At 41.2% G+C, this 27,696-nt stretch overlaps 1 protein-coding gene across 1 annotated transcript; it reads left to right on the forward strand.

Moving 5' to 3' along the window:
• Nucleotides 1-1,425: 1,425 nt before the first annotated feature.
• On the forward strand, nucleotides 1,426-9,427 carry LOC126482066 (salivary glue protein Sgs-3-like). The gene is made up of 2 exons (XM_050106041.1): nucleotides 1,426-1,616; nucleotides 8,998-9,427. Exons 1-2 carry the CDS (start codon nucleotides 1,426-1,428, stop codon nucleotides 9,425-9,427), a joined length of 621 nt encoding a protein of 206 aa, XP_049961998.1.
• Nucleotides 9,428-27,696: the final 18,269 nt, after the last annotated feature.

Genomic DNA, 27,696 nt, shown 5'->3' on the forward strand with positions numbered 1-27,696 from the left:
ACGACCCAGGTTCGTTTCTTGATGGGAGGACTGGAGGGAGGGGGTGTAAAAGATTGTACGGGGGTGCACATAGTCTTGTAATTCCAACTGAAGACTGTTATACACACGACCTGGGTTCAATTCCCAGCACTACCAACGATTTATCCTTGTTGGAGGACTGGAATTGGGTACAGAGGTCTGGAATGGGGTGCACTCAGTTTTGTGATGCCAATTGAAGACTGGCACACAGACACTGCCCCCCCCCCCCCTTCGATTTCTTGCATTTTCAAGGCTTTGTCCTTGGGGTGGGGGGGGGGGGGAGTGGGGAGGGAGGACAGAGGGCTTGCAAAGGGCGGAATGGGGTATCTTGTGATGCCAATTGACGACTGCCACATAGACACTCCTAGTTTGATTTCTGGCACTGCAAGGATATATCCTTGGTGGGAGGACTGGAACGAGGTGCAGAGGACTAGTATAGGGTGTGCTCAATCTTGTGATCCCAACTGACCACTGCCACACACACGACCCAAGTTCGATTACCAGCACTGTCAAGAATTCATTTTTTATGCCTGGAATGGGGTACACTCAGTCTTGTGATGCCATTTTAGGAGCTACTTGACCAAATAGCAACAACACCAGTTCTGCTAACCCAACAATGGCCAGGAGTGCGGTATTCTGAACCCAACACTGCATACCACATCCAGATGACACCATTGTCTGATGAACGGCGCGGCAGTCAAGCAGGCCCAGTTGACGTGTCCTTGGCCAGAATGGCGATGCTTATCTTATGTGTGAAATCCCTGACTTCTTTGTAAAAAAGCTTCCAAAACAGCTTTATTGCCCAGATCCGAGTTGATACATACCTTGAAGATGACACTATAACTTTGCCGAAACTAGTAATCAGGATATATATCAACTGCAATCTGGGCAATGAAACTTCCATTTTGGAAATTCTTTTAACCTGATATAGAAATTGGTTTCCTTCTGTTAATGTCAGGTAATTATTACGTTTTCTGTTTTATCATTTGAATGAAAATACGGAGTGTTCAATGACCCCTTTCAGGTGTACAACTCAGAATGTAAGTGTACGAACGCTGGAACCAGAGGCCTGCAAGTGAATTCATACAAGTGAACACTTGCGCACATCTGTAACAGAGTCACGCACATCTGAGGATACCGTTACAAATACGAAATTGCAACGTGAAAACAAGCGTCGTTGCTCTCTCTTGGCTCACTGATACTCAGTGACTTACAGAGATCCCATGAGACGACCGATACCAGTACTGTGATTTTGATTCTGTCAGTATGCTATGTAATACTTTCATCTGTATTTACCTTGCTCTAATACTACTGTCTAAGGCGCTCTGTAACTACTTGGTTTATGTATTGCTTTTCTTAAACTAGGCACAAAAAACAAATACGTCTGATATGAAATTATTCTCTCTCATGGGCAGACTAACGACGTCAGACCGCGTCTGCACAGAAGGACCCGTCAAGCCCTGCAATATGTCACTCGAGGTGGGCGTCGTCCCAGAGAACCAAAACATCTACTACGTCTGCAAGCCCAAAGGAAACGGTCTCGACCCGGAAATGTACCGGTGTCCCGCTGGAATGGTTTTCAACGTCACTCTTTATTCGTAAGTATCCCATGCAAACTTGGAGTAAAATGGTGTTAATTTTGTCATTCATAGACGTGTTTCCAACTCATTGTACAGGCACACTATGTTCTCCCACACCTTCCTGAACTCCATAGCGTTTCTCATTTTCTGCTCCCACTTCCCATTATTGCCTCAGGCATCGCTTTTCCGTCCTACGTGGACTTCTCTATGTGATAGGGAGCGCATATTCAGCAGTATTTAAAGGTCTTATTTTCAATGCAATCGAAATCGCCTTTCCAGTACAACATCTACAGACTTGTCAATGACACCAGGTGATCACATGGACACTGGGTTGTCATCGTTGACGTCATAAATGGGAAATCACGTCCAGCAAAGAGGTCAATGATTTCTTATACTCCATAAGATGTATAATGATGATGATTGCCCTCTATCCATATGATTAACTGTTATCACCGATGATCCGAAATCGGTTGCAAATAAAGTAACACCTATAAATACAGTTCATGGTGCCATCTCTCCTTCGTAAAGATATAGTACCAGTCGTCATCCCGCGATTCATCAGAAAATGGATGCATATACATTGACGTCCTCCTGACTTCCATAATACCAAACATAATGTCTACTCTCATTACATGCAAAACGTTACAGTTTCATCAACAGTATTTTAGAACTTGGTTTGCATTCCTGTCGTTAACAATTTAGTCTCTTTAAATTTAGTCTGAAGCCTCCTTTTTTCCCTTCAAATCGTATTTTTACCTTTCTCGTTAGCCTGTTGCTGGCGCGCAAGGCCGTCACTTTGAAGGAGTTTCAACAAGAGTCAGCAGTTGTTTCGTGAAGGTAGTGTGTATTCCTAAATTGGATAGCAAGAAATCCGTGGTGTAAAAAATTTACATTCTGTACCTACTTCCATAGGAATGAAATTGTTCTGTATAGCAGCGATGGATAATTTTTATTTTTATTTTGAGTCATCAGTCTTCTGACTGATATGATGCGACCTCCCACAAACTTCTCTACCGCGCTACCATCTTCGTCTCAGAGTGTCACTTGCTCCCTACCCCTCAATTATTTCTTGGATATTTTCCAGTCTTTTGTTATAGTTTTTACATTTTACAGTTCCGTTTATTACAGTGGATGTTCCTACCTGATGTCTTAACACATGTCCTACCCCCCCCCCCCTACCCCCTCTTCTTGTCAGTGTTTCCCATATGTTCCTTTAATCGCCGATTCAGCGGAGAACCTCATTCCTTATCAGTCCATTTAATTTTCAACACTATCTGTGGGACCATATCTCAGACGCTACGGATCTCTGATCTACTGGTTTTCTCACTGCCCTTGATTCAATCATCATACAATGCTGTGCTCGAAACGTACATTCTCAGAAATTCCTTCCTGAAACTAACGCTTACGTTTGACACCAGAGGACTTCTCTTGGCCAAGAATGCCCTCCTTGCTAGTCCGCTTTTTATGTCCTCCTTATATCGTCCGTCATGGGTTATTTTGCTTCCAAGATAGCAGAATTTCTTAACTTCGCGTGTTTCTTAGTCACCAAATTTGTTGTTAAGTTTCTCGCTGTTTTCATTTCTGTTACTTTTCATTACTTTCTTTGGTCTACTCCCAACCCATATTCTATACTCATTAGACTGTTTATTCCATTCAACAGATCCTGTAATACTTCTTCACTTATGCTGGGGATAGCAATTTTATCAGTGAATCTTATTATTGACATCCTTTCACCTTGAATTTTATTCCCACTCTTGAATCTACCTTTGTTTTCGCCATTGCTTCTTAGACATATAGATTAAAGAGTAGGGGCAAAAGACTGCATCCTTGTCTTGCACTCTTTTTAATCAGAGCACTTCATTCTTGGTCTTCCAAACTCTTTAGCCCCTCTTGGTTTTATACAAATCGTATATTACCTATCTTTCTCTATGGCTTACTCCTACTTTTGTCAGAATTCGAATTTGCGCAATTTTACGTTCTCGAACGCTTTTTCTAGGATAAGAAAACCTATTAGCCTATCTTGATTTTCGTTCAGTCCTGCTTCCATCACGAAGCCCAACGCCATAACTGCCTCTTTGGTACCTTTACCTTTTCTAAAGCCAAACTGCTCATTATGTAATCGATCCCGGGTTTTCTTCTACATTCTTCTGTACATTATTCTCGTCAGCAACAGCGGTATTAAGCCGATTGTGCGATAATCCTCGCACTTATTTGCCGTTGCTATCTTCGAAATTGTATGGATAATATTTTTTAGAAAGTCATATGCTACGTCGCCGGATTCATACATTCTACACACCAACGTGAACAGCAATTTTGTTGCCACTTGCCCCCAAAATTTTAGAAATTCTGATGGAATCTTATCTATCCCTTCTGCCTTATTTGATATTGAGTCCTCCAATGCTCTCTTAAATTTGGATTCTAATACTGGATCCCCTATGTCTTCCATATCGACTCCAATTTCTTCTTCTATAACGTCATCAGGTAAGTCCTCCGCCTCGTATAGACCTTCTATATACCCTTTCCACCTATCCTCTCTCTTCTCTTGGTTTAACCGTGGAATTCCCACTGAACTCTTAATATTGCACTATCGATATTCAGATTTTTGGATAATTCTGCACAAGATAGTCAACCAGGAGGTTATTGTCACCTGTAAAGTTCTCTCTCACTAGAGTCCATTCACATATGCAATGTGCTAATCACAATCGACTACTTGTGGCGTTCTATTCGTGTACACGTTAGCGCCAAAACTGCAAGTGTCATGAGAGCAATCTGCAGTGCAGTTTGACACCTGAATGTTGACAGTGAGGTTATGAGGGACAAACTTTTACATAAAATCTAAATAAAACAATAGTTTGTAGGAACAAGCAGTTGTAACAGAACTGATTAATGACCGAAGCGAAATTCAAGGTGGATATTCTTGACAAAGGACATGTGAGAAGTTTTCTATACTCCTGAGACGTAAAAGAGTAATAAACACGTCGTCCAAACATTTCAAAACATTTACGTTTATCTGCTCGAAAAAATATGTAGTTACACGTCAAACACTGTTTATAAGGCATTAAATAGAGCAGTTTTACTTTATATTTGTATCTTTTTTCCTTCTGAAGTACCAAAATGTAAAATTATTTTTCTCTTTAAACTGACTATTATTTCACTGATGAAACAATCTTCATTAATTAAAGTATGTTTACTAACGTTCTTATTTAGGCATAAAGTAGGCTTTCCCTTGCTAGGTATTGTAAAATATAATTTTTTTCTTTCAGATATTCCATCTTTCTTGTGTGAGAACATTAGTAAGAGCATATCAGGCTGTATAGTTTGTAGTACTGTCTAGTCTGTCAACTTATGTTACCTATACACCGTTATTATAACGCTCGTATCTTGGGACCCTCTGTGCACTTTGACATCTTACAATGGAAAAACATACGAAACGCGTCAAGTGAGGAATCTGAGTAATAAAGTCTGTTTTCACCGGCAGTACGGCCTTTTTGAAGCGACCTATTCAGCTCTCATACAGTGGTGGATCGTATTCAACACTTCTTTCAGCGAAGAGCTTTTAGTTCAACGGATCCTTGATTCCTAATAACACTTAGATGGCGATTATGCAAGTTTTCTTGTGTTCCCGTGTTATGTTGGACGTTCACGCTTGTGCTGCGAAGCTTAGTTGACCTGAAACACAAATCGGTATTGACATTTCGTACTGTGCTTTTTCGCTCTTGCTTTTTACAATCAGTACCGTCAAAATAGAGAGGTGGTAGTCTCAGGTCATATTAAGCCCAGGAGGCAGTCCAGGACACTGCATCCATCGTACCGAGTGGTTGCAATTAAAGTTCAGTTACTGCCGGAGGTCCAGTGTGGGCTGTAAATATCGCAGTGGAGTGAAGCTAGGTAGACATGCTAATGCGTTAATGAGGAACCGATTTACGCTGGAACAACATTAATTCCAGTTTTGGCCAACAGCGAATCTGGCGGTGTACACTATTTGTGTAACGGTAAGACAACCACGCTGTCATTTCACAAGCCAGTATCTACATCTACATCTACATTTAAACTCCGCAAGCCACCCAACGGTGTCTGGCGGAGTGCACTTTACGTGCCACTGTCATTACCTCCCTTTCCTGATCCAGTCGCGTATGGTTCGCGGGAAGAACGACTGCCGGAAAGCCTCCGTGCGCTCTCGAATCTTTCTAATTTTACATTCGTGATCTCCTCGGGAGGTATAAGTAGGGGGAAGCAATATATTCGATACCTCATCCAGAAACGCACCCTCTCGAAACCTGGACAGCAAGCTACACCGCGATGCAGAGCGCCTCTCTTGCAGAGTCTGCCACTTCAGTTTGCTAAATATCTCCGTAACGCCATCACGCTTACCAAATAACCCTGTGACGAAACGCGCCACTCTTCTTTGGATCTTCTCTATCTCCTCTGTCAACCCGACCTGGTACGGATCCCACACTGATGAGCAATACTCAAGTATAGGTCGAACGAGTGTTTTGTAAGCCACCTCCTTTGTTGATGGACTACATTTGCTCAACCTGGCACCCGCCTTACCAACAATTAATTTTATATGATCATTGAACTTCAAAACGTTCCGTACGTATACTCCCAGATATTTTACAGAAGTAGCTGCTACCAGTGTTTGTCCCGCTGTCATATAATCATACAATAAAGGATCCTTCTTTCTATGTATTCGCAATACATTACATTTGTCTATGTTAAGGGTCAGTTGCCACTCCCTGCACCAAGTACCTATCCGCTGTCGATCTTCCTGCATTTCGCTGCAATTTTCTAATGCTGCAACTTCTCTGTGTAGTACAGCATCATCCGCGAAAAGCCGCATAGAACTTCCGACACTATCTACTAGGTCATTTATATATATTCTGAAAAACAATGGTCCCTTAACACTCCCCTGTGGGACACCAGAGGTTACTTTAACGAAATGGTTCAAATTTCTCTGAACACTACGGGACTTAACAGCTATGGTCATCAGTCCCCTAGAACTTAGAACTACTTAAACCTAACTAACCTAAGGACATCACACAACACCCAGTCATCACGAGGCAGAGAAAATCCCTGACCCCGCCGGGAATCGAACCCGGGAACCCGGGCGCGGGATTACTTTAACATCTGTAGACGTCTCTCCATCGAGAAAACCATGCTGTGTTCTGTTTGCTAAAACCTCTTCAGTCTAGCCACACAGCTGGTCTGATATTCTGTAGGCTCTTACTTTGTTTATCAGGCGACAGTGCGGAACTGTATCGAACGCCTTCCGGTTCAAATGGCTCTGAGCACTATGGGACTTAACATCTTAGGTCATCAGTCCACTAGAACTTAGAACTAATTAAACCTAACTAACCTAAAGACATCATACACATCCATGCCCGAGGCAGGATTCGAACCTGCGACCGTAGCACTCCCGCCGTTCCGGACTGCAGCGCCTAGAACCGTAAGACCACCGCGGCCGGCACGCCTTCCGGAAGTCAAGGAAAATGGCATCTACCTGGGAGCCTGTATCTAACATTTTCTGGGTCTCATGAACAAATATAGCTAGTTGGGTCTCACACGATCGCTTTTCCGGAATCCATGTTGATTCCTACAGAGCAGATTCTGGGTTTCCAGAAATGACATGATACGCGAGCAAAAAACATGTCCTAAAATTCTACAACAGATCGAAGTCAGAAATATAGGCCTATAGTTTTGCGCATCTGCTCGACGACCCTTCTTGAAAACTGGAACTACATGTGCTCTTTTCCAATCATTTGGAACCTTCCGTTCCTCCAGAGACTTGCGTTACATGGCTGTTAGAAGGGGGGCAAGTTCTTTCGCGTACTCAATGTATGTGAGTGAACAGAATGGCTGTCGGAAAGAGAGACTCTGGGCTCCTAGTTAAACTGTTTTTCGCGAATTGTAGCATTTACAGTATTGCATTGAGACAGGATCGCCGACTAAAAGGCCTAAGGAGAGGCCCGAAGTCATTTAATGGTTTAAATAAGATGATAATGAAATTCGGAAACAAGTGGACTTTGTGTGACACGTGGAACGTGTCCTATCCCAGTGACGAGGTTGCTGTTGCTGTAACTAGCGATGCACAACGTGTCCCGTGTAGTGCCAGTATTCGTGCAGCGTCACGAGTATTGTCCATCCCATGGTCAACAGTGCGAAAAGTTTTACGGTGTATTTTACACTGGTACACGTACAAAATACAGGCGGTGCAGCAACTGAAACTTCATGATCTGCAGCCACGTTTTGAATTTGCTCTTTGTTTTCTGGCACGGATCGAAGTTGATGGCAAGTGGCCGGGCAGTATCCCACGGAAGGACAGGGAGCATTTCATACTGAAGGGTGCAGGAAACACACCGAAATGACGAATTTGGGGTACTGTTAAACCGCGTGTTGTGCACAAAGAGTCACTGCACTCGCCTTATGTGACTGCGTGGTGTGGATTCATAAGCACCTTTATTATAGATTCGTTCTTCTTAGAAGAGAATACACCCAGAGGCCCTGCCAGGTGTATTAGAACCTCCACAAGTTATCGATGCCTCCTTGTACAGCGTTTGATTCCTGGTTTGGAAAAACGTAACTACGTGGAAACCACTGTTTTAATGCAAGACGGGACAACGCCTCATGTCGTTCGCCTAGCGGATGATCTGCTTAATGCAACCTTCCACGAACGAATAGAGAAACACGTTGCTCAGATTTCCACTGGAACTGCTACGAGCGAGCATTGACCATGTCATTTTGCGGATGCAGCACCTCGTCGACGCGTACTGTGCTGCTATTGAACAAATTGAGTAACCTGCGGTTTGTAATAAAATCAACATGCCTTTTTTCGTTTGTTTGACCTTTTCCACCCATGTCCCATTCCTAATCCACTACATAAGAGAATATTTATATACGTCTTTCTCGCATTCATAGCGCCAGTTTTTACCTGGTAGTCAAAATTGGAACTATTTTTTTCCAGCGTAAATAGGAACTGCATTTACGCACTAGAATATCTACCACATACTGCTGCCATACGACAATGACATCCCCTCTGTGAGTAGCTGCACTTTAATTACAACCACGTGGTAAATAAACTGTGGCTTGGGTTACTTCAATGTGCATCAGTTGTTCAGTCTTACTATTCTTTTGTGTTGACCAATGCACGCACAAAGAAACATTTCAAAGCTCGCTTCAAAGCTCTGTATCCTAAGAAACAAAGCTGCATTACTATTTTTGATTCGAGGAAGGAGAAAATCAAATTTTTGTTCGTATCTTGACGAATAGTCCTTGAACGCCTCCCTCAATTTGACCGATGTGTAACCTACGTTGTTAAACAAAAGGCGGCAGTAGTTGAAATTCAACGTATTGATGCCTTATGCAGTATACCACAGCCGACAAACCTGTTGTCTTATTGCAGCTGTGTAGAGCCCTCCATAACACCAGAACCTACCCAAACGGCTGCTCCACCAGTGACGCCTCCGTCAACGGCTGCACCAACAGAGACACCTCCATCAACGGCTGCACCAACAGAGACGCCTCCGTCAACGGCTGCACCAACAGAGACGCCTCCGTCAACGGCTGCACCACCAGTGACGCCTCCGTCAACGGCTGCACCACCAGTGACATCTCCATCTACTCAGTCTCCACCATCACCAGGCGGCGAGTGCACTACGCCCGCAGAATCCACTGCCAACCCAGAAGACTGCCACAGCTTTTACAAGTGCAATGGCGAAACTTGGGTGCGCATTGAGTGCATTTATGGATACCACTACGACCCACAAGAAGAGACGTGCATTTACGGGCCCTGCCCAGGGAGCAGAGGACTAGAACTGCTGAAATATTTCTAAGGTCTTGTCACCTACGAAGTGTAGAGGTACCCCTGCTTGAGTGAGGCTCCTTTAATGCTGGGAGTGAAATGAAAAATGCACGACGGAGGGCTCAAAAGCTTATTTCATCAAAATATTACGGAAATTAGACATAATGTACATGGATTTATAATCTACCTTTACATTATTTTTGCTTCAGAGCATACTTTACCTGGAGAAGAAAAATTAAGGATTTCAATACAAGGAATTTGCTACAGATGGGAGGAGCAGGCATTTATACCAAATATAATGTTTCATTCAAAAGAGATGACGTACGAAAACACTGGAAATAACAAATATTTCAAGTTAGTGCAGACCTCTATTGATTTCCCAGGGTTTTCGTATTAACCTTCGAACGGGAGCGCCGGTTTTTTTTGCATGAATAGGCCCTTGGGGTATTCAGTAGCCCACCTTCTATGATAAGTTATAATTTCTTTAGGAATCAGTTAAATATTTATATTTTCCAGTAATATTTTATATATTTGTTTCAAAAGCTTTAATCTGCATCTAAATGAAGGAATTAATGATACAGACACGTAACAAAGGAAACAAATACATTATTTAACTTACAAATGACGAAAGATATCTTACAAATAATATAAAAGAATGTATACACATTTTAATTTTAGCTATTTTATGTTAACTCGTTACAGTTATATTGTACCTACAATAAATCAATTACACAAAAATAATAAACAATGTGTGAGTCAATTTCCTGTTGATGACAGGTAACGCATGTAGGCTCTGTAATCAGACGAGCTTGACAAGTAAACTTATTGCACTTCACACAAACTTTCTTCGTAGAGTTGTCTTTTTTCCTTCCACACACGTGGCAACTTCCTTTCTTCCTCTTCTCTGACGTTCCTGGTATGTCTATGACTTCTTCTGAAGGGAATTTTCTTCTTAGAAACTCAGAAACATCGGTGGGCTGTGATACGATTTCCGATCTATTTTTCAAGCGTTCATTCATCAATGCAGACACTAAATTCTTCAAAAAAATACGTCAAATTTCGGTGGTTCCTCCTGGTTTGTAAAGTGAATATTAAATTTGGCAGTTTATTCCACCTATATTTAGCATAGTAAAAGATAATGCCATAGGCCGTCTCTTCGTACTTCTGGAAACAGAAATATCACGTAACCATTCCGTCCACAGTATCTACTCCTTTAGCGAGATTGTAATCAATAATAATGGTTGGCTTTCCTGTTTCGGGGTCGATATCATCCGTATCATGCGCTGTAGACAGGAGTGTCACTGAGAGATTTCTTTTTGTTGAGTATGAGACAAAAGATTTATACCTTGAAACCCAAATGTCGAAAGTCCGACAGGTTCGTCTTTCAGAGGCAAAAATTCGGATGGGAGCTCATTGTTTTCCCTGCAAAGAGTGCCTAGAATTGTCATTTTTTCCCCTAACATGTCTTCTGCTAATTGGCATCTCGTGTACCAGTTGTCAGTGGTGACATTTCTGTGTGACAAGCCTTTTTACAATTTCTGCTGGGCTGTTTCATACTTGAAATTGTGTATCTGGCTGCTTTACCACATATACTTCAATATTATTGTTGTAAGAACTCTTTGCATGACACACGTCAAATTTTTTATCCCTTTTTTGACGGGTTTTGGATGGTATCTACTGGATCCAAGAATAGCGGCCTCTAGATGTAATCAACATTTCATCAATCGTCACATATTCAGTTGGATTATAGAATCGTTTCAAGTGGATTGTAAACGAATGTAAAAACTTTCCGACACCAGCTAACTTGTCAGGTTTTCTCCTTTCATTTCGAGTGAAAACGTCATCAAACCTCATGCAACACATTACAAACAAAAATCTTTATAACTCATTATGGCCGTCAGGATTCCATACCTGTACCGTGTCACTCCCAAAGATCTTTTACATTTACATGTTGACCTGTCTTTATACCTATTAAAATTAAAATGACGATTAGTGCCGCAGTGTCACATCTATCAGCAACTTTACAATTTGTTGTACGTTTGCAGTTTGTTCTAAGGTTGTCAATGTATTTATTAATATGGGATATTATCACATGATTTATATAAGTTTTAAAATTTTATTAAAAATATTATTTCACTAGCTTGTAAGACCGGGTGAAACTTTTGTAATATTTTTTGCTTGGATTTCTTGTTTAAGAGTCTGGTTTCTTCCTCCATTTTGATAGTTTTTCTCTCCCTAAGAAAAACCCAATTTCTGAACTTCTTTCCCCCTCGCTCCCATTTTCGTCTTCCTGTTCGTAATTAGTTCCATGGTCTTGGTCGCTAAAATGCACTTCATCGTCATTCAGATCACTTTCACTTTCAGATAACTCAAAAAAATTTATTCCAGGTCTCTCGGTCTCGTCGATTTCTTGAAGGTGTCCAGGTAGGTCCTCAAGCTTTATAAAACCTTTGGACCTAGAAACAAATAGACAAACAACACTAATTGCTGGCTAACAACTCTTACATAGCGAAAATAAACAAATAAATGTATATGTATTTTTAGATCCTTGTAATAAATACTATCGTGAAAAGGAACTTTCACAATTCAATCCTTTGCTTAGATAAAGTGAAAATGGCACACACGTTCAAAATTGTCCAAAGAAGCAAGTATAACACTAGCGAGTGCACGGGCTACAGAGTGCCTCACAACGCAACACTGAGAGCTCAGAGACGAGGAGGGATGGAGAGGGAAGGAGGGGGCCAAGGAGAGTCAGCTAAGCAAATACCTAGAACTGCCACGTCGCGGGGCTCTGCCTGACGCTGCAGCATTACGAAATTCCGGAATGGAGTACCCAATTGCCGGCCGGAGTAGCCGAGCGGTTCTAGGCGCTACAGTCTGGAACCGCACGACCGCTACGGTCGCAGGTTCGAATCCTGCCTCGGGCATGGATGTGTGTGATGTCCTTAGGTTAGTTAGGTTTAATTAGTTCTAAGTTCTAGTGGACTGATGACCTCAGCAGTTAAGTCCCATAGTGCTCAGAGCCATTTGAACCAACCATTTTTGAGTACCTAATGCCCCAGCGCACCCGGTCGAACATTAAGAAAGGCATCGAGTTAATTTTGCATTTGGATTTAAATATAAATTTTATAATTGCTTTTCCAGACAAAATGGATCTACTTAAACCGTAGAAGCTAGTATACACAATGAACTTTCCAACTAAAATTCAAGAAACAGCAGCACAGCCGTATAATATGTTTACAGATAATTCTGTAGTTGACGAGCACAGTATGAGTACTAAAACAGAGATTTAGTGGCATGCGTCCAGTTGCAATGCATATATTTAAAGCCAATTTCGAAGGGCAGATGTGGCAAGAAAACTACGGTACAGAAACGTAAACAGAAAATGGAATAGATTCCCATAAATATATATCAATTTCTTTCGAACCCCTTTCCCATTTAAAAATTTCAGAGAGATATGCAGTACTAATAAGCAACCATGATATGAACAACCGAATTAGCGTATCATTGAAATGAGAGTAAGAACGATAGCCCAATTACAGAAAACCGCTACAAAAAATACGGCAAAGTGCTGAAGGATGTCGTCAGGCAGGCTAAAATAACGCATTACACTCATTGTTTTCAACCTGTTTGAGTTCGTTGCTCTCCTGACCGACTATGTTATCTCCGTAGTTCCGCTAGTGCATATATTCTTGAAACTGAAAAAACTAATAAGAAACGTTACCAGTAAAATACCACCCACATCAGTGCGACACTTGAGCTTGCTTCTTGTTATACAACTTGTCAGATCTTGGTACCAAACGAGACACAGCTATCCTCAGCTCGTCCTCCACACAAATCCATGATCTGTACTTGGTTTTAATGATAGACAGAGTAGAAAACTCACTCTCGCAAAGAGGGTCACCTCACCTTATTCTTTGTTGCTCAAGTTGGCAATGTCACTGATAGAAACTTATAGTGAAGAATGGGATTAAAGTTCTAACAGTTCTTCTTCTCCTGCAGTATTAAACCCGGAAGGGATAATCATTACTGAAGGGATTTTGAACCCATTGAAACCTATCATATTTTTCTGGAAGGTATTTTTCAAAATTAAAATGATCTTCAGATAGCTGTTCTTCAGTTCCGGAAAATGTATCTGCACTAAATGTTTTCGCACAGTCGTTTATAGAATGCTGCAAACATGGAAAGCAGCCGATTTCTCACTCGTCATTCATTTTCTCTTCCAAAGAAGAAGTTTCTTTTTGAAGGCCGAAACATTTTCAAAAAGCTGAATGAAACTAGTTTTATTTCCTTGCAGAGACTTATTCAATGAGTTTAACTTCTCAGATATATCACGTAAGTATGCGATCTTTAATAGAAAGTCAGTGTCTAAAAAGCACTTAGCACTGATATGATTTTCTTCTTACAGGTAAGAACAGACTTCTCGCTAAATTTCAAAACTGCGCGATAACATGTTTCCCCTGGAAAATCAACATTTGCTGCTATGAAATAAGAAAGATCTATGTTCAGCCTTCAAATAGTAACACATTTGTCTAAAACTCTAACTTTCTCAGTTCGAGTTTTAGTAAGCTCACCACATTTATGAGATTTGCACCCTGTGATTCAGATCAACACTAAAATGTTGCGAAGTAACTGCTTCTCTATGGATAATGCATAGGGTTAACATAATATCAGAGTCTTTGCCACGGATAAGTAGTTGTAGGCCATTGTAATGCCCCGACATTAATGCTCACCGGCAGTACACACACCAAAACAGTGAGCCCAGTTAATTTGATTTTATATCATAAGATGTCCACAATTTCGAAAAAATTTTTGCCTGTCGTAACTGCATGTATTTCGTTACAAAATAGATTTACCATCTCGTTACTTTTTTTCGTCAACAAATCGCACATAACAAATTGAATGGATATCTCTTTTGCTATTAATGGCCTCATCAAGTGCAGGCCAAAATTCCTCCCTCCGATTTTTTTCTGTAATTTCTTCATGAAGTTTCTCTCCTAAATCTTGAATTCGACAACTACATTTAGTGTCAGACAAATGACTGGTCAAGAGCTGTTTTGCCATGGACCTTCCAAGAATAATGGACACTACGTCAATATTACTTGGTAGAATTAGTTCTTCTACGAAGCTGGTCGTAGGCTGTGTTCTGAAAATGAACAGCATAGAGACAGAAGTGATGACACTTTCTGCAGTAGCTGACCATCATTTTGCAGGACAATGCTCAAGCACGTACTGTGCAAGCTGTTACTGATTTGTTTGCTCATGGGGCTGTTAAGTGCTATACCACCTGACTTAAGCCCTGGTTCAACTTGATTTCTAAACTGAAGGAAACACTTCACGGCATTCGCTTCAGAACTGCTACAAATTCGTCGGGTTATAGACCGCGCCGCTCGAACTGTCAACACAACTGGCACTACTAAGAGTGTCCTACGACTTCCACATCGCTGGCAACGGGTTATACACAATGCTGGTGACTACTTTGAAGGTCAGTAAAACTTTGAAACACGAGCTGTAAACAAAAAGTTGCCACTAATAAAGTTCCAAGCCTCGTACAATCGTATGAGCCTTCTTCCGTTTTGCTGCTCTGTAAGCTTATGCTAGAAGTTCTTTATTTGAGATGTTCGCCTGCTTGAAAATGGTTTTTTGTTTGTTCTTTCATTTGACTTACATTCCTGGAAAAATATTCTCTTGGTCTGAGCAGTTCATTATTACGAACACATTTTAAATGACGCTTTAATTTCTTAGGTAGCATACATTCAACAGAAAGTACTTTCAAACACACCGTCGACTCCCTACATTGTCCACAAGAGTGCACTTGAAACCTAAATTTAAGTAGTTATCGTCGTCTTACCTATTCTTGAGGTTCTTATCTTCATTACCACTTGTCTCAGCAAGTTTTCGCTCTTCACAGACATTTGACAATTGTAAATGTGACTATCTATATGCCTCCGTATGATGCCTAATTTCTCGTATCTTATCTTCGTGGTCCTTACCAGCAATGTGTGTCGGCGGCAGTAGAATCTTCCGGCGTTTCAAATGCCAGTTCTCTAAAGTTTATCAATATTGTTCGTCTCCCTTGAAGGACTTCATTTGAGCTCATGAAGCATTTCCGTAACACTTACGTGTTGCTCGAATCTACCGATAACAAATCTAGCAACCCGACTCTCAATTGCTTCGGTGTCTTCCCTTAATTCAACCTGGTACAAATCCCAAACTCTGGAGTAATTTCAAGAATAGGTTGCACCAGCGTCATATATGCGGTCTCCTTTACAGATGAACAACACTTTCCCAAAATTCTCCCAACAAACCGTAGTCGACCACTCGCTTTCCCTCCCACAATCCACACATGCTCGTTCCACTTCACATAACTTTGCAAGGTAACGCCCAGATATAGAAATGACGTGACTGTGTCAAGCAGGAAACTGCTAATGCTGTATCCGAACTTTAAGGGTTTGTTTTTCCTATACATCCGCATTAACTTAGTCAGTTTTCTACATTTAGAGCTAGCTGCCATTCATGACGCCAACTAGAAATTTTATCTAAGTCGTCTTGCGCCCTACTACAATCACTCAACTGCGACACCATACCTCACACCACAGCATCATCAGAAAAACCGCGGCCGCGCGGAGTGGCCGCGCGGCTTGAGGCGCCATGTCACGGATTGCGCGTCCCCTCCCGCCGGAGGTTCGAGTCCTCCCTCGGGCATGTGTGTGTGTGTGTGTGTGTGTGTGTGTGTGTGTGTGTGTGTGTGTGTGTGTGTGTTGTTCTTAGCGTAAGTTAGTTAAGTTGTGTGTAAATCTAGGGACCGATGACCTCAGCAGTTTAGTCCCTTGGGAATTCATTTCAACATTCTCAAACAACCGGGGATTGCTGCCCACCCTTTCGAACAACTCATTTATCTATATAAACAACGGCGGTCCTAACACACTTCCCTTAGGCATTCCTAACGATGCCCTTGTCTCTGATGAGCACTCGCCGTCTCAGGACAACATACTCGATTCTATAACTTAAAAAGTCTTCGAGCCACTCACGTATCTGTTAACCTATTCCATATTCCCGTACCTTCGCCAAGAGCCTGAAATGGGGTACCTTTTCAGATGCTTCCGGAAACCTAGAACTATGGAATCAGCCTGTTACCCTTCATCCATAGGTCGCAATGCATCATGTGAGAAAAGGGAAAGCTGAGTTTCGCAGCCGGCCGGAGTGGCCGAGCGGTTCTAGGCGCTTCAGTCTGGAACCGCGCGTCCGCTACAGTCGTAGGTTCGAATCCTGCCTCGGGCATGGATGTGTATGATGTCCTTAGGTTAGTTAGGTTTAAGTAGTTTTAAGTTCTAGGGGACTGATGACCTCAGAAGTTAAGTCCCATAGTGCTCAGAACCATTTGAACTATTTTTGGGTTTCTCATGAGGGATGCTCTCTACAGAGTGTAGCAAATAAAAGTGGCCCAGAGAACAGAGTTCTAGGATACAAAGAAACACAGCAGAGGAAAAGAAAGTACTAACCTGAATGTATCAGATGTTGAAAGTGCCACCATTCGTCCCTTGGCACTTTTGGCCCATGGTCAGGAAGCTGCTGAAGGAAGATCGAAGAGGGACTTCTGGGATCCCCGCAATCTTATCCGACATGTTCTCCTGCAGTTCTTGAAGACTACGAGGCTTGTTACGAAACATCTAAGACCTAAGGGCTTTCCACACAAATTAATCGCACACTGACAGATCATGTGACCTGGCTGGCCAGCTAGGGCCGCGACCAGACTGACCTCAGCTAAGAACTCTGTCAGATGTGAAGATTGTGTAAATGTGTTTCAAGGTTCGGTCAGCTGTATGGTCAGTTGCTCCATCCTGTTGGAGGTCAATGTAAGTCTTTTCCTTCTCCGTTAATGCTACCATAAATGGTTTCAAAATGTTGGCAACGTAACGCACCGAAGACAGCGTCGGATGCAAGAAGATGGGACCAATAATACGGTGTGCAGACACTGGACACCAAACCCCAACCTTCTGATCACGAAATGACGTTTCGTGGAAGTTATGCGGATTCTGCACTGCCCAGAACATGTGATTCTCTGAGTTGACATAACCACTCAGGCGAAAGCAGGCTGAATCGAACATAAAGAACAGATCCATGTCCAAGTCATTCATTGTCATCTCGGTGAACAGCCACTCACAAAACTGGAGGCGCTGAGGAGCATCTGCTGGTTTTAATGAATGAACATCTGACAGTGAGATGCATGTGCGGGTCCAGGTGGAGTATTCGTCCGCATGATCGACGTGATACGACGGTCTCTTGCGACAGGCGTCAAGTTGATCTGGTAGGACTCTGAAGCATTTTCTGATGAACTGCAGCCACATTTTCTGGTGTCCGGACACGTTTTCAACTGTTTTTTGACTTGTTCAAAACAGATCCTGTCTGACGCCATTTTCGGACTAAGAGGTCCATGGCAGTCTGTGCTGACACTTTGACACCGTTCTCGGCAAACAACTAACGACACCGTTTCCACGACTTTGTCGTAACGTAGCTTCCCACAACGGGCACCCGCTGCTCCATTGTGAGTACCACCGTCCACTGCTCCACTCACGCCGACACCGCCCACACTACTCTCTCAACTGGTGTGGATCACGTGGCAGGCGTACGCGTGGTGTGGGCGTCACTGGGTGTGTTTAAATGCATACATTCACGTCCAATCGTATCCACTCGTGCGGGCCACTTTTCTTTGCCCCACCCTGTAAACCATGCTTATCCGTGGACATAATCTTCTCGGTCTCAAGAAAATCTATTATTTTCTATTATTTTTCGAACTGAGAATACGTTCAAGGAGTCTGTAGCAAGCCGAAGTTAGGGATATTGGTCTGTAATTTTGCAGCTCCGTTCTCTTACCCCTCTTATATACAGGAGGCACCTGCGCATTTTACCAGTCCCTTGGAAAGCCTTCATCAACTTTGTAACAAAGTCACAATAAAATAAAAACTGGTTGGAAATACAACAATGACAGCTGGTGCTATCACAAGAGTAACACGCGATTGTTCAGCTTCGAGGCTATGACCGTTTACATTTAAAGTGGAATTCCTTCGAGGCCACACACACTGACACCAGAAATGAAATTTTCCACGACGCCCCAGGCGGTCATTCACAGCGCACCACGACGCCGTTGCGCACGCGTTGAATACCACTGCATTACGCCAAGCCAATAGAAAGCTCTCAGAACAAAACTGAATGTATATGGTTAATTGTGAAAGAGCAATCAAGGCAGAATTTGGATTCCAAGCGTGTTACGCGTCTCTTGTGTGAGAGTGATACTGTTAGTGATCTGTAGCAATGGCTCTAAAATTTTCTGATAACGCGGACCCCTCCTTATTCGGAAAGCGATCTGCGGACCCCCTTGCAGTGCTGTCTGAAATTTCATATGGCATTAAGAATGTAGGCTACTAAATAGAATTGCCACCGACAAGAAAAAAATCAAGAAAAACTATCCATTAAGTAATTTATTCTAAAGATATTTGATTGTTGCCTGTTGTTGTCTTCAGTCCGAAGGTTGCTTTGATGCAGCTCTCCATGCTAGTCTATCCTGTGTGAGCCTCTTCATCTACGAATAACTACTGCAACCTACATCCTTCTGAATCTGCTTACTGTATTTATCTCTTGGTCTCCTTCTATGATTTTTACCCCCCACACTTCCCACCAATACTAAATTGGTGACCCTTGGTGTCTCAGAGTGTGTCCCATCAACCGATTCCTTCTTTTGATCACATTCTCCCACAAATTTCTTGTCTCCCCGGATCTATTTAGTACCTCCTCATTAGCTACGAGATCGACCCATCTGATCTCCCACATTATTCTGTACCACCACATTTCGAAAGCTTCTATTTTCTTTTTGTCTAAACTTTTTTTCTTCCTTGTTTCACTTCCACTCATGGCTACACTCAGACACATTCAGAAAAGATTTCCTAACACTTAAATCTATATTCAGTAGTAACAAATTTCTCTTCTTCAGAAATGTTTTTCTTGCCATTGCTAGTCTACAATTTATATTCTCTCTACTGCGGCCAAAATCAATTATTTTGCCACCAAAGTAGCAAAACTCGCCTACTACTTTAAGTGTCTCGTTTCCTAATCTAATTCCCTTAGCATCACCTAATTTAATTCGACTATAGTCCATTATCCTTGTTTTCCTTTTGCTGATGTTCATCTTATGTTCTTCTTTCACATGGCACCTAGTCGGCAGCAAACATTCCTCTCTACAGCTACCCACCTATCAATTCACTACCCATTCCGTTCAACTACTCTTCTAAGTCCTTTGCTGTCTCTGACAGAATTACAATGTCATCGGCAAACTTCAGAGTTTTCGTTTCTTCTCCCTCGCTTTAATTCCTACTCCAAATTTTCTTTAACATCGGGGCGAGGCTAAAAACCTATCTCACTCTCTTCTCAACCACTGCTTCCCTCTCATGCCCCTCGACTCTTGCAACTGCCATCTGGGTCCTGTACAAGTCGTAAATATCTCCTCGCTCCCTGTACATCACCCCTGCTGCCTTCAGAATTTCAAAGAGCGTATTCCAATCAACACTGTCAGAAACTTTCTCTAAGTCTATAAATTCTATAACCGTATGTTTGTCTTTCCTTAACCTACCTTTTAAGATAAGCCGTTGGGTCAGTACTGCCTCACGTGTTCCTACATATCTCCGGAATCAAAATTGATCTACCCCGAGATGAGCTTCTACCAGTTTTCCACTTCTCCTGCAAAGAAAAAATTCAGTTAAAAATAAAGTAATTTACATAATACGGTAACAGTACAGTAATACAGAAAATACTTTTATACTGTATAGTAACTAAAAATCTTTTTTTTTTAAGGAAATCCACTTGTAAAACAGTGATCGCAAATGTGGGGTCAATAATGTGAGAAGTGAAATTCTTTGTGTTTTTCCATAATTCCGATGAAATCTGGAATAGGTTTTGTCATTTGTCACCATCAATTTAGGTCTGATTCCACGTTAAGACGATTTCGCATTAAGGTATTAATACCGCAAAGACAAGAAAAGGTCTGCTCATATACGTAAGTGGTAGGAAAAGGCATCAACTGTTTGCAAAAATGGTTCAAATGGCTCTGAGCACTATGGGACTCAACTGCTGAGGTTATTAGTCCCCTAGAACTTAGAACTAGTTAAACCTAACTAACCTAAGGACATCACAACATCCATGCCCGAGGCAGGATTCGAACCTGCGACCGTAGCGGTCTTGCGGTTCCAGACTGCAGCGCCTTTAACCGCACGGCCACTTCGGCCGGCAACTGTTTGCAATGCGGTTTTAAACAACTCTTCATAGTCACAGCGCACACGCAGCCGAAAACTAAAAAGTTCATTTTCTTTGGAAACGTTTTACCAAGAAAGGGGAAAAGCGTGATTAATGCCATTCGTTGAGGTTGGAGGTGTGTGTGGTGACGTCATACTTAAACCCTAATCGAGTTAAATTGACAAATAAAATGCTTGTAATAAAATATATTAATGAATCTAGTGCCGAAACCAGCAGGGGTTAAAACTGCAAAGAGGAGATAAAAACTTGAAGGTGGAAGGCAATTAAATAGCGAATTTGTTATTTAATCACATGATCTTGGTACTGAACAAATAAGAAGCATCGAGTGTAGTTTCTCTTTGTTACTTAATAATACAGCAAGACCGAAGTTTCATTGTTTCTTTTATTTTTAACAAATCACTCACGCAAATTTAAAAAAGTAGAAAATTTTTGCTTCATCAATAATAATACCGCAGTGCAATATTATTGTATCAGAGTTGTTCTTACGTTTGCTGGAAAGGAAGCTGTTAAAAAACAATGTTGTGTGTGTATGTCATTTTGATATTTTAAATCTTTTCAGAAATTGATTGAATCAAAGCAGTGCTCTTATTTGTCTGTTGCGATCTATTTTCCAGGACAATTTTACACTAACCGCTCCGAATTTGAGTCAAGTGGATTAGGAACATATTTTCGGAGGGGTTCACATCGGTATTCTTATAAATCCCACAATTGGGGAGGGGGGAGACGAAAATGCCATATTCTCTTTTGTCTGCGAGGTGGTGGATGGATGAAACAAAAGGTTTCGAGCACTAGGCATTTTTTTTTTAATTTAACTAAGGCGTTTGATTGTGGTGGCCACAAAATATTGCTCTAGAAGTTGGACCATTATGGAATATGGGGAATAGCTCACAACTGTTTCACCTTCTACTTTAGCAACGACAGCAAAAAGTCATTATTCACAGTGTTAAAAATGGCTGTGATGTGGGGTCTGAGTGGGGTATAATCAAATGGGGGGGGGGGGGGGGGCGTACCCCACGTATCATATAATATAAGCGATATTCCCTCTAGTATTGCAGGTAATTCTAAAATATTTCTGTTTGCTGATGACACTAGCTTGGTAGTAAAGCATGCAACACCGGCTCTGTTTCTAATAGTGCAGTTCATGATATAAGTTCATGGCTTGTAGAAGATAAACTAACGCTAAATCACAGTAAGACTCAGTTTTTACAGTTTTTAACATACAATTCATACAATGAAGAATCTTGGAGATACTACAAGGTTTCAGATAGATCATATAATGGTAAGACAGAGATTTAGGAACCAGGTTTCAAATTGTAAGACACTTCCAGGGGCAGATGTGGACTCTGGGCACAATCTATTTGTTATGAACTGCAGACTAAAACTGAAGAAACTGCAAAAAGGTGGGAATTTAAGGAGATGGGACCTGGATAAACTGACTAAACCAGAGGTTGTACAGAGTTTTAGGGAGAGCATAAGCGAACAATTGACAGGAATGGGGGAAAGAAATACAGTAGAAGAAGAATGGGTAGCTCTGAGGGATGAGGTAGTGAAGGCAGCAGAGGATCAAGTAGGTAAAAAGACGAGGGCTAGTAGAAATCCTTGGGTAACAGAAGATATAATGAATTTAATTGATGAAAGGAGAAAATATAAAAACGCAGTAAATGAAGCAGGCAAAAAGGAATACAAACTTCTCAAAAATGAGGTCAACAGGAAGTGCAAAATGGCTAAGCAGGGATGGCTAGAGGACAAATGTAAGGATGTGGAGGCTTATCTCACTAGGGGTAAGATAGATACTGCCTACAGGAAAATTAAAGAGACCTTTGGAGAAAAGGGAGCCACTTGTATGAATATCAAGACCTCAGATGGAAACCCAGTACTAAGCAAAGAAGGGAAAGCAGAAAGGTGAAAGGAGTATATAGAGGGTCTATACAAGGGCGAGGTACTTGAGGACAGTATTATCGAAATGGAAGAGGATGTATATGAAGATGAAATAGGAGATACGATGCTGCGTGAAGAGTGCACTGAAAGACCTGAGTCGAAACAACGCCCCGGGAGTAGACGACATTCCATTGGAACTACTGCCAGCCTTGGGAGAGCCAGTCCTGACAAAACTCTACCATCCAGTGAGCAAGATCTATGAGACAGGCGAAATACCCTCCGACTTCAAGAAGAATATAATAGTTAAAATCCCAAGGAAAGCAGGTGTTGACAGATGTGAAAATTACCGAACTATCAGTTTAATAAGTCGCAGCTGCAAAATACTAATACGAATTCTTTGCAGACGAATGGAAAAACTGGTAGAAGCCGACCTCGGGGAAGATCAGTATGGATTCAGTAGAAATGTTGGAACACGTGAGGGAATACTGACCCTACGACTTATCTTAGAAAAGAGATTAAGGAAAGGCAAACCAATGCTTCTCGCATTTGTAGACTTAGAGAAAGCTTTTGACAATGTTGACTGGAATACTCTCTTTCAAATTCTAAAGGTGGCGGGGGTAAAATACATGGAGCGAAAGGCTATTTACAATTTGTACAGAAAGCAGATGACAGTTATAAGATTCGAGGGGCATGACAGGGAAGCAGTGGTTGGGAAGGGAGTGAGACAGCGTTGTAGCCTCTCCCCGACGATATTCAATCTGTATATTGATCAAGCAGTAAAGGAAACAAAAGAAAAATTCGGAGTAGGTATTAAAATCCATCGAGAAGAAATAAAAACTTTGGGGTCCGCCGATGACATTGTAATTCTGTCAGAGACAGCAAAGGACTTGGAAGAGCAGTTGAACGGAATGGACAGTGTCTTGAAAGGAAGATATAAGATGAACATCAACAAAAGCAAAACGAGGATAATGGAATGTAGTCGAATTAAGTCGGGTGATGCTGAGGGAATTAGATTATGAAATTAGACACTTAAAGTAGTAAAGGAGTTTTGCTATTTGGGGAGCAAAATGATTGATGATGGTCGAAGTAGAGAGGATATAAAATGTAGACTGACAATGGCAAGGAAAGCGTTTCTGAAGAGGAGAAATTTGTTAACATCGAGTATAGATTTAAGTGTCAAGAAGTCGTTTTGAAAGAATTTGTATGGAGTGTAGCCATGTATGGAAGTGGAACATGGACGATAAATAGTTTGGAGAAGAAGAGAATAGAAGCTTTCGAAATGTGGTGCTACAGAAGAATGCTGAAGATTGGATGGGTAGATGACATAACTAATGAGGAGGTATTGAATAGAATTGGGGAGAAGAGGAGTCTGTGGCACAACTTGACAAGAAGAAGGGACCAGTTGGTAGGACATGTTCTGAGGCATCAAGGAATCACAAATTCAGCATTGGAGGGCAGCGTGGAGGGTAAAAATCGTAGAGGGAGACCAAGAGATAAATACACTAAGCAGATTCAGAAGGATGTACGTTGCAGTAAGTACTGGGAGATGAAGAAGCTTGCACAGGATAGAGTAGCATGGAGAGCTGCATCAAACCAGTCTCAGGACTGCAGACCACAACAACAACAACAACAACATACAATTCAACAAAACCCGATGTTTTAATTTCACAGAATGGGCATATGACTAGTGAAACAGAACAGTTAAAATTTTTAGGCGTTCAGATAGACAGAAAACTGTCGTGGAACGCCTATGATCAGGACCTTCTTGAATGACTTAATTTTTACAATAGGAACGGTAGTTGAAATAAGTGATCGTTCGACAGGAAAATTAGTCTACTTTGCTTATTTTCATTCGCTTATGTCATTTGGTATTACATTTTGGGGTAACTCTAGCCCATTCTCAAAGGATATTTTTGGCTCAGAAATGGGCACTTTGGGAAATAGGTGGTGTAAGTCCGCGAACCTCTTGTCGACCCTGTTCACTAGTCTGGGTATTCTCACATTAGCCTCTCTATGTATTTATACTTTACTGCCGTTTCTTGTTAATAATATCAGCTTATTCCCAAGAATAAACAGCTTTCACCCAGTTAATACTAGGCAGAAATCCAGCCTGCATTTGGATCGCACTTCCGTAACTCTTGTGCAGAAAGGTGTGCAGTATACTGCTGCATCCAATTTCAATAAGCTATCACAAGAATTCAAAACTCTTAGCAGTAATCCACGTGCTTTCAAATCGAAACTGAAGAATTCCCTCTTGGGTTACTCATTCTGTTGTGGAGTTCCTTGAAAAATTAAGCTGATTCCTATGTTATATTGTTGATTGTGTTTATTTAAACTTATGGCTTGACCTTTTTTTGGGTTCATAAACATTTTATTTTATCTGTTTTTACTTTTGTATTGTAATTTCATGTACTGACGCGTTCCATGACCTAGGAGATTTGCTCCTCAATTTGGTCCTACGGAAGTAGACGTGTTGAGAAAAAAAAAAACACAAACAAAGCTCAGCTGTCCTACAGCGGGAAGGGAGGGAAGGGACCGGGACATTGACCAAGGAGGACATAGACCCTGTAATTCTGACCACAGATCTTGACCCTTGACTGTTCCCATACTGTTACAGTGGTCGGCAGGATTAATTCTACAGGCTCATCATCTTGAGCTAAGGTTGAGTTATGTATGTGTAACAACTTTTCTAGACCGGCAGAACTGTATCAAACAGGTTTTGGTAGTAAAAATTGAAAACCAAAGTGTGGTGTTAGCGTTTCTCTTATAGATGGCACACCACAGTATACATCGCACAAGATCTGTAATACATATCGATGTCAATTCGATTTACTGAACCTCCTAATACTAGGATTTTTTTTGTTTCACTGAGTACCACTAGGGTCATGTAGACCCCACATAATTTACAAGGGATATTGTGGCACAATTTTAATTAACTAAAATAAAATATGCATTACAGCTATTCAATGTAATAGTAATAATTCTATTTTTACAAATGTTACGTCTACAAAACAAAAAAATATTTAGGTTGTGGTCATTTTGGCCCCAATGGTACTCAGTGCAAAAAAACTATGAATACATTTTACTGTGTTGTAAATATAAAACTGGACAAAGCCATTGGATACAATTGACTCAGAGAGAGAAAGTCATATTTTCAAAATAATACCTCTCGTAACAAGGCATATACGTATTCCCAATGTGATTCTGGGATCATATTTACGCCAGTAGCACTAGGAAGTGTACAACAACTGATGCAAGAAACTGTAAGAATAGCTACAAAAATAAGGGAGAAACAATATTTTCATTGTTGCAGGTGTTTCGTCTATCAGATGTTCAACATAAAATTTATATTCTGTTTTTAAAAGCCTTATATTCAAGAAACAAACAAACCATTTAAATTGTGGACATACTAACTTCGGTGACACCCACCACAGATGAATAAGTTTTAATGTATTGTGAATATGAAAATGAACATCATTCAATATATCTGGCTGAGAGAGGAAGTTATGTACTGAAAATAATAGTTTTGAAAACAAGGGATATATATATTTCCAATGTGAAGGTCATATTGACCCCAGTGGTACCAGGAGGGTGACGGTAGCTGAGGTGGCATATTACTGACATTTGAAAGAGCAAACATTTATTTAAAAATTAAAGACATTGAAGATTTACTTAATATTGTGCCAGTCATTATAAGCAGTTACCTTCATTATACTTATTCAATAATTAGCACTGAAGACATCTGACTGAACTAATTAACTGCACTGATATTTTGCAACGCTGAATCCATACTGGGGGAATAGTGTCAGATCAACTCTGGCTTCTGTCAATAAGATTTTCTGGTGCACTGAATTTGTACTGCGCATCTGGCTTAACCACAGCTTCAAACTCACTTCACTTTGGAAATGTACCAGTATTATTATCAGAGTAATATCATCGCACAAATGAAGATTACTCATTTCTTCAGTTTTGTGAAAGGTAATCACTGTGAACTTTTATTAACATTGCAGAGTCATTAAATATATATTGGCTGTCGTATTTCGTGCAGACACTACGAGAAGAAATCTACAGTGGAAGTGATTATGGGATAAAAATTCGGCACACGGAAATGCGTATGAATAGTTTTTAAAAACTAAACTGTTCTAAAAACACACAAAACATAAAAGACTTTGGCTTTACAAAATACTGACGTACTTTAGCTCTAGATTCTGACTTTGCCATTCTCGACGTCGCTGTTTGTTTTACTGCACAAAACAAAATAACGTAAAATTCGAGATCTTCCTGCCATGCAGGCACCAAGACATTAAGCAGCCTGTCCTACAGTCATAGTATCTCACGTTTCTCCTGGCCATTTTCAAACTACAGTTTAGTAGCGTCGCAATCAGTTATAGGTGGGCATTAGCGAGAATTCTATAAGGAACAAAACTCCTATACATAGATTCCAAGAATGGGTAAGTGTCCCCTCTTGTCTCCACTTACGAACGCCTTTGCAAAATATCCCTAGACAAAGATACCGAGAGAAAAACACAGCCTCTATTTCACCATATATTGGAGCAACTTAGCGAGTACATTCACGGTCGATCTATGGTTGTCCATTTCACACGAATTTTTTGAAGATTTCACGACCGGTAAACCTCGCTTTTCTCCACTAAGTCGGATACTCAACGTCGCATCAAATACGGATAAAGGCTGGAAGTACGTCAGTTTGACAATTCATAGACAAACCTTGTAGCATTCGATTGTGGATACAATTGGATAGGGTGCTTTGTCATGGCATGGAACCACAGCTCTCAAAAATTCCTTTTCGCTAAAAGGAATGTTTCCAAATGCTCTTTAGTGAAAGACAGGTTATTAAGCTTCATCCGTTTTTTCTGTGGACGATTGGCCAGAGGTATCGGCAAATCTGCTGACAGTAGTATCGCAGGCAGTTATACATCAGAGGACGTTGCTAATTTGTAATGCCACAACCCTGGCAGCGATCGTCACACATCAGGCAGTGCAAATGTACGTTCGCGACAGGATATTAACGAAGAAAGGAGACCCAGATAACTAAAAATAAATATATGTCATTGCAGACTCCGGACCCACTTTCAACGACTGACACACTAGCGAACTTTT

The sequence above is a fragment of the Schistocerca serialis genome, chromosome 5 (assembly GCF_023864345.2).
Source record: "Schistocerca serialis cubense isolate TAMUIC-IGC-003099 chromosome 5, iqSchSeri2.2, whole genome shotgun sequence".
In the NCBI taxonomy this organism is placed as follows: Eukaryota; Metazoa; Arthropoda; class Insecta; order Orthoptera; family Acrididae; genus Schistocerca; species Schistocerca serialis.

Coding starts and splice junctions, on each gene's coding strand:
- LOC126482066 (XM_050106041.1), top strand. CDS start 1,426: ATGGGCAGACTAACGACGTCAGACCGCGTCTGCACAGAAGGACCCGTC. Junction 1,617..8,997: donor TTCAACGTCACTCTTTATTC/GTAAGTATCCCA, acceptor GTCTTATTGCAG/CTGTGTAGAGCCCTCCATAA.